At 41.6% G+C, this 8,491-nt stretch overlaps 1 protein-coding gene across 1 annotated transcript in view; it reads left to right on the top strand.

Annotated features, from left to right (window-relative positions):
- Nucleotides 1-7,070, top strand: part of LOC105806111 (putative uncharacterized protein FLJ38264) — an 11,566-nt gene extending 4,496 nt beyond the window's left edge. Inside the window, exons 2-4 of the mRNA XM_012639182.1 lie at nt 1,939-2,108; nt 5,371-5,473; nt 6,829-7,070. Coding sequence (XP_012494636.1) covers nt 1,939-2,108; nt 5,371-5,473; nt 6,829-7,070 — 515 coding nt within the window. The remainder of the gene's footprint in view (nt 1-1,938; nt 2,109-5,370; nt 5,474-6,828) is intronic.
- The last annotated feature ends 1,421 nt before the right edge of the window (nt 7,071-8,491 follow it).

Raw genomic sequence — 8,491 nt, 5'->3', positions numbered from 1 at the left:
TGAGCCCAGGAGTTTGAGGTTGCTGTGAGCTAGGCTGATGCCACGGCACTCGCCCCAGGCAAGAGAGTGAGACTCTGTCTCAAAAAAAAAAAAAAAGAAGAAAGAAAAAAGAAATTAGCTGTAGTCCCAGGGTGGGAGGATTGCTTGAGCCCTAGAGATAGAGGCTGCAGTGAGCTAAGATCATGCCACTGTACTCCAGCCTGGGCAACCTATCTCTACAAAAAAAATAATAATAATTGGTCCTTAAATGAAAACCACTGGGACATTTTTGCATATCATAGATGTTTGAGATGGAATATTACCAGTGGGTTGGTAACATGGTCTATCTTACAAAATGTACTAGACCAGTGTTTTACATAAAATAGATGTTTAGTATCTTGTTATAAAAAAATTTTGATTCCAATTTATACAGTAGAAAATGATTCCTAAGTTTAATTTACAAATGAAGTTTAATTGCTCACTGGACAAAATATTTTTCCCCAAATTTCAGCATCTGGAGGAAAAGTTTCAATTAATTTGAGTACACATCTAATAAAATGAAATAAAGCCATCTGATTGAGGCAACACGATGTACTAAAAAGAGCTTTGAACACAGGAATCTCCTCCTAACATTACTGTTAACTATCCTGTGCCATTGGGCTTCATTTCCTTCCACTGTAAACTAATCAAACCTATCGTCTCCAAGATTTCTTGAGACTTTAAAAGGCTATGATCTGAAAACAAACAGGAAGATTCTGAAAAACAGAGAGAAGGCAGATTGTCTGGGGACCTCGGGACTCAAGGAAGGGCGGTGAGTCCTCTGGGTTGCCTTTTTGCCTCACATATCCTAGACAGCTGGTGAAGAAGCCGCAAGTGGCACAGATTTAAAAAAAGCCGCAACAAAAGTCTGTTCTCTTTAGCCAAAGGAGCCAAAAAAGAACAACCTGAAGAGCACAATGAAAAGCAAGAGAGAAAACCTTTAGACTATAACTTCTATACTCAAGCCAAACATGACAGAAAAAATCTGTAGCCCCGACCCACCCCCACGAGTGGAGGCCAAGGAGGGAGCTTAGACTTCCTTCCACCTTTGCTCCAACTCTCCCCACTGCCACCACCAGTGGGTGTTAGAGGAAGCCCAGTAGAGGGTCAGGACTTTGGCAACCATCTAGACGTAATGAGGCCAGAGGCCACACACCCCTCCCCTGCGATGTCAGTGGAGTCCACATCAGGAGCACGTTGAGGTCTTCCCGTCCCTCCCTGCCAGGAAGGGATCAGTGGAGGCCTAGTGAAGACCCAGAAACCCCCATCTCCATTCAGAAGTAATGAAGAGCACCTCCAGCTCAGTTGCCAACAGAGGCCAACTAGAGCCTTAGAGAGTCCAGTGCCTAACTGGACTTCCACCCCCAACTGGCAGCAATGTAGCACCAGCCCCCATCCCCATCCCTCCCTGCCAGAGCATTATCAGAAGAAACCAGCAAAGACAGAATGTTTAAATAACATCCATGTGGTGTCCTTTGAAGCACGAAAGTTATTTTATTTTGATGTTCAATTTAACTATTTTTTTCTTTTGTTGCTCATGCTTTTGGTGTTATATCTAAGAATCCTTTGCCAAATCCAATATCACGAAGATTTTACCCCCTATGTTTTCTTGTTTTCTCTGAAGGGTTTTATAGTTTTAGCTCTTATATTTAGGTGTTTGGTCCATTTTGAGCTAATTTTTGTATTTGGTGTGAGATAAGCATCCAACTTCACTCTTTTGCCTGTGGCCATTCAGTTATTCCAGCACCATTTATTGAAAGGAACATTCTTTCCCCATTGAATGGTCACAGTACCCTTGTCAAAAAATCAATTGACCATAGGTATATGGGTTTATTTTTGGACTGTCAATTCTATTCCTATTAATCTATATGTCTAGCCTTGTGCCAGTACCACACTGTCTTGATTACTGTTGTTTTATAGTACATTTTTTTTTTTTTTTGAGACAGAGTCTCACTGTGTTGCCTGGCCTAGAGTGCCGTGGCGTCATCCTAGCTCACAGCAACCTCAAACTGCTGGGCTCAAGTGATCCTCCTGCCTCAGCCTCCCGAGTAGCTGGGACTACAGGCATGCGCCACCATGCCCGGCTAATTTTTCTATATATTTTTAGTTGTCCAATTAATTTCTTTCTATTTTTAGTAGAGACGGGGTCTCGCTCTTGCTCAGGCTGGTTTCGAACTTCTAAGCTCAAACAATCCGCCCATCTCGGCCTCCCAGAGTGCTAGTATAGTACATTTTGAAATCAGAAAGTGTGAGTTTCCAACTTTGTTCTCCTTTTTCGGTATTGATTTGGTTATTCTGGGTCCTTTGAAATTCTGTATGAATTTTTAAATCAGCTTGTTAATTTCCACAAAGAAGTCAATGAGGATTCCCAGGTAGCTGGGACTACAGGTACTTGGGAGGCTGAGGTGGGAGGATCATTTCTGCCCGGGAGTTCGAATCTAGTATGGGCAAACATAGCTGAGACCCTGTATCTTTTTTTTTTTTTTTAAAAAGGATACAGATTGGAAGGAAATAAAACTGTCCCTATTTGCAGATGACATGATTATCTACATAGAAAATCCCAAGCACTCTACCACGGAGATTGCCAAGCAGAAAGATAGAAGTGAGAAGAACATGGTAGAAAAGTCATACTGATATTTGTTGAATGCCTCGAGTGAGCAGACTGAGTATCAGAGGTCGTGTTCCTGTTGTGCTGAAGATCAGGTGTTAACATGATATAAGTCTGATGATATCTTTACTTATTTTTTTTTAATTTTAAAACTTTTTTTAGAGACAGAGTCTTACTCTGTTTCCCCAGCTGGAATGCAGTGGTTCACTATCATAGCTCACTGCGGCCTCAAACCCCTGGTCTCAAGTGATGTTCCTGCCTCAGTCTCGTGAAGTCCTGGGATTACAGGCACACACCACCACATCTGGCTAATTTTTAAATTTTTTTGTAGCACAGGATCTCGCTATGTTGCCCAGGCTGGTCTTGAACTCCTGGCCTCAAGCAATCTTCCCAAAGTGCTAGGCATCCCTGACCCCAGCTGATAATATCTTTAATAGAAGTAAGACAACATACAGAAGTTAGATAATTTTGTGAGACAATGACAAGTACCCATGTTCATGTTTTAGCAAGTATTTCTATGGAATTAAATATGGAGAAGTATGGGGAGAAAGCTCATTTGGGGATTTTGTAATATTTAAGACGATTTGGGTGATGGTTATGGCTATGGTTTTGAGATGAACTTTGGTCACATTTTTCTGAGTAGCTTTTATTCCTTACTAAAGATTATGAAAGCAAGCTTGGCCTGATGTAGCAAAAGTGACATCAATTTCCGGAGTAAGGTACCCACTTCATATAATACCATCATAATCTACTTTCAGATTAATTTCTAGACAGGTGGATGGTATTAAGGCCCTGTTGCTGGTGATTCTTGGATTTAGGATATTTATGACTCTTTCTGATACGACTAGAACTATTAGGCTACCTCATGGCATTAAATTCAATGTTTGATCAAACAGTAAATGACATAGAACCTGTGCCCAGCAGATCCAGAGCCAACCTGGTTGTAGCCCAGTTTAGGAGTGTAATGATCTAGGTGGTTCAGTAGCATCTCTGGTTGGAAAGAGGAATTTGATCTCTAGTTCTGTCATTCTCCTCTTTTAACCTTCTCCTCTTTTAACCATTACTGGTAGGGTAAAGTATGAATTCTTCCATCACCAGGCTTGATAGGGTAGTGGACCTGTATTTGTTAGAATTCAGTGGGGAAGCCATCTGGGCCTGGGCCTTTCTTTGTGAGTAGTTTTTTGATTATTTATTAAATATATTCACTTGTTATAGATCTATTCAGATTGTCTATTTCTTCTTGAGTTTGTCTTTCACAGTTTGTATCTTCCTAGGAATAAGTTATGTAATTTGTTGGTATACAATTGTTCATAGTATTCCTGCTCATCACTTATTGCCCAGCTGTACTAAACATTCCTAAACATGAACCCATGCTTTCCTCCCCTTTCACTTTTGTACCTGGAATGCTTTCCACTTAATCTCTACCTACTGAAATGTATTAAATACCTACTGGGACCAAAATATTCTTCAGAGTTCTCTAAGGAGGACATGAACAGATAAGGTTTTGCTTCTCAAAGAGCTTACCGTCTGGTATAACGTATCCTGAAGTGGCTGGGCTTGGGGGCTATGCCTGTACTCCCACCACTTTAGAAGGTTGAAGCAGGAAGATCGCCTCAGGCCGGGAGTTCCAGACCACTCTGGGCAACATAGCAAGACCATTATATTATCTATTTGTTTTTCTTTGTTTGTTGAGACAGGATCTTGCTCTGTTGCCCAAGCTAGAGTACAGTGGTGTCATCATAGCTCACTGCAACCTCAAACTCCTGGGCTCAAGCAAACCTCCTGCCTCAGCCTCCCAAGCAGCTCGGGCTAGAGGTGTGCACCATCACACCCAGCTAATTTTTCTGTTTTGTAGAGATGGGGGTCTCACTCTTGCTCAGATTGGTCTTTTTTTTTTATTATTCAGGATATTATGGGGGTACAAACATTTTGGTTACATGTAATGCGTTTTGGGCAGCATTGGTCGTTCAGTGGTAGAATTCTCGCCTCCCACATGTAATGCGTTTGCCCCACCCAAGCCAGGGCTACAAGCGTGTCCTTCCCCCACACAATGTGTTCTGCTTCCAATAGTTGTGGGTTTACCAGCCCCACCACCTGACCGGCACCCAGTGAATATTACTACCATGCGAACACCTTAGGGTTGGTCAGTTAGTACCAATTTGATGGCAAGTACATGTGGTGCATGTTTTTCCATCCTTGTGATACCTCACTTCCAAGGATGGGCTCAATCTCTATCCAGGATAACATAAGAGGTACTAGATCATCATTGATTTTTGTAGTTGAGTAGTATTCCGTGGTATACATAATGCCACATTTTATTAACCCACTCATGTATCGATGGGCTCTTTGGTTGTTTCCACATCTTCGCAATTGTGAATTGTGCTGCTATTAACATTCGAGTGCAGATGTCTTTATTACAGAGCGTCTTTTTTTCCTTTGGAGAGATGCCTAGAAGTGGGATTGGTGGATCAATTGGTATTTCTATTCTTAGCTCTTTGAGGTATCTCCAAATTACTTTCCACAGGGGTTGTACTAATTTGCAGTCCCACCAGCAGTGTAAGAGTGTTCCAATCTCTCCACATCCACACCAGCATTTGTTGTTTTGGGACTTTTTCATAAGGGCCATTCTCACTGGAGTTAGGCGATATCTCCTTGTGGTTTTGATTTGCATTTCCCTAATGATTAGAGATGTTGGGCACTTTTTTATACGTTTGCTGGCCATTAGTCTGTCTTCTTTTCAGGCTGGTCTTAAACTCCTCGCCTCAAGCAATCCTCCAGCCTCAGCCTCCCAAAATGCTGGGATTACAGGCATGGGCCATCATCCATGGCCCATAGTTATCTATTTGTGTGTGTGTTTGTGTGTGTGTATAAAAAGATGAAAAAAGAGGAAAATGTTGGAACGCTATCATAATTGACGCAAGAGGAAATAAGAACAAGTTCACAAACAATGGGATAGAAGGAAGCAGATCTCATTATGGGTTCCATATTCCTGTTAACTATACCAAAATTCACTCAACCGCCCAAACTAGTGTCAAATTAAAATTATAGGAGCCATTGTTTTGGCTCCTGCACTAGGCCCTGACAGACCAGACAAAAAATAAAAAGGGAGTCACCCCTGCTAAAGTGCCAGTTACCAAACCCAAACTCACTGTTATCTGACCTTCTGGGAAATCAGGAGATAGAGATAATGCCAGTTTTCCCAACAGGCCAGTTTCATCTCAATCTTCAATCGGTATGGTAATAAAGTTTCCTCTGCTTTAATCCTTACACAAAAAAGGTAGCCCGATGTAACCTGATGTCAACTAATCCATTCTTTTACTATTTTTTTGTCTTCCTGTCTCTACCTTAGAAGAAAAGTAGCTTAGAAAGGTTTTTTTTTTTGCTGCTTCTTTCTTCAGCCCTTCTCTGTCTCTAAAGCCAACCTTCAGTTCAGCTCATTGGAACACTTATTCTATTTTATGAGATGAAGCGTTGCCCGATTCTAAAATCGCAAACAAAGCCAACTGAGATCTTTAAGCTAAATTTGTTGTAATTTTGTCCATTTCTTGCCTGGGATATTTTAATAACTTTCTGACTATTGTTAAATTAGGTTTAGCCTAAAGCTGCCTCCGTACATATTTTCAGTTTGGCCTAAAGGTTTCTCTGTACAGAGTGAACTGTAACCTAACTGAATGTGTAAACAGACTGTAACGTACTCTCGTAACAAGTAGGAATCAGCCAATCACAGCAGTCGTACTTCAACCATTCACAGGCAGCCAACTATTCAAACAGTGTTCAAATAAGGCAAACACTGAGCTGTAACCAATCCGGCTGTTTCTGTACCTCACTTCCATTTTCTGCACATCACTTTCATTTTTCTGTCCATAAAGCCTTTCTGACCACGGGGCAGTGCTGGAGTTGCTCTGAACCTATTCTACTAGGGGCTGGTAGAGCAGGAGCTGACCAATCTGCCAAGTGTCCTTTGCTCAATTAAACCCTCTTCAATTTTGTTTGTCTAAAGTTTTTTTCTTTTAACACAATACTATGAATTCAGTGGCTTTCTACTCTCGGCCCTTTCTCTGTACAGTACCGTCATCAGAATTATGGTCCTGAAACAGATGTGACCATTGCCACTTTTCTCTTCTGAAGAGCAGCAATAGACTATTTCTATCACATTCTTTCATTTATTTTTATTATTATTATTTTTTAAGATTTTATTTCAGTTCACACAACTTATCGGAGGTGGGAAGGGAGGGGAGGAGACTTTGCTTGGGGCTCCCTGTACTTGAGGCGACTGTGGAACGAACAGGTGCTGGGGGTGCTGGCGGGGGACCCCGTGACTGCATGTCAGGGCCTGTATTCTCCGGCTGCAAGAACAGGCAGGCTAAAGCAGCCAGAGGGCTGGAGAGTTGCTGCTGCCCCAGGAGCAGGCCTCGGCCCACCGGGGACGTGGGTTGGGGAATGAACAGCCCGGCCCCTCGAGCCTCAGCTGGGTGAACTCTGGAGCCCCCGCCATGCCGTCTCCCAGGGGTTCTGCGTGGCTGAGCCCCAGTGGCCCCCTCATTCTTTCACTTATTGAGTGCCTTATATGTGCTAGCTGCTGGGGATGCACTGGTGATTTATGATAAAGGCGACATTTCAAATTAGGGGTGAAGAAATCAAATGGTCATAACACAATGAAAAGATGCTTAATGTTATTTTTCTCCTACGAGATTGGCAAAGATTAAAAAGAGTGAAAATATCGGGCTGGGCAAGGTAGCTCACGCCTGTAATCCTAGTACTTTGTGAAGCCAAGGTAGGAGGATTGCTTGAGGTCAGGAGTTTGAAACCAGCCTGAACAAGAGCGAGACCCCATCTCTGCAAAAAATAGAAAAATTAGCCCAGCATGGTGGTGCACAACTGTAGTTCCAGCTGCTCAGGAGGCTGAGGCGGGAGAATGCTCGAGACCAGGAGTTTGAGGCTGCAGTGAGCTATGATGAGGCCACTGCACTCTAGCCTGGGCAACAGAGTAAGAGGGAAATATTTAAAAAGAAAATGTGAAAAAGGAAAAGAAAAAGAATGAAAATACCCAATGTTGTCAAATATGTGGGAAAACAAACAACCTCATCCACTATTGGTGGGAGCATTAATTGATACAAATTTTTTTTCCATTTTTTTTTCTGCTGTGGGTGTAGATACATGATACAAACTTTTTAGAGGGCAATTTAAAAATATCTATTAAAATGTTTAGTTTTTGTACAGGTTAAGATTTTCCACAATTACAGGTCTTTCTTTTCTCTTTAAAGTGTGTGGGGGGGGCTGTGTTTGATGAAAACTTTCTCAAAAGAAAGTAAAACGTTGCCTGAAAAAAAATGGAAGGAGACACTTGATGAAGATACACTCCGCATGAATCAGAGGAGAGCTTGGTCTACGTGATTGTAGGTGGTTATTTACACTGGCAGAGTGGAGAAACAGATTTGCAAGTGGGAGTTTCTCCAGAGGATCAATTCATTTTTATATTTTAAAAAAGGCGATCTAGTGACTTCTAAGTAGAGATCTATAAATGCATATATTACATGAACCCACATTTATATATGTACATATGCATGTATATGTAGGTCTTTTTGTCCCTAAATTGCACATAAAGGTATTATCCCACATGGATATTATGCTCCCTTTATTTATGAATTAAATTTTTATGGTGCAACAAATAACGGGAAATAACATGAATGCAATTGCCACCTTGATCACAAGGACAGAAGCACAGGACATTGCTAGGGGACTGGTTATCTGCCAAAAATGTAGAGTTACCCATGACTAAAAGGCAGATTACATCGAAATGATACTTTTCTGACATTTACTGCTAACTGGGTCATTTTCTTACAATTAAGGAGTATCCTAAATATG

Source organism: Propithecus coquereli, unplaced genomic scaffold (genome assembly GCF_000956105.1).
Source record: "Propithecus coquereli isolate 6110/MARCELLA unplaced genomic scaffold, Pcoq_1.0 Scaffold138, whole genome shotgun sequence".
Classification (NCBI taxonomy): Eukaryota; Metazoa; Chordata; class Mammalia; order Primates; family Indriidae; genus Propithecus; species Propithecus coquereli.
The sequence above is the reverse complement of the archived record's forward strand: the minus strand, read 5'-3'. Positions and strand labels throughout refer to the sequence as shown.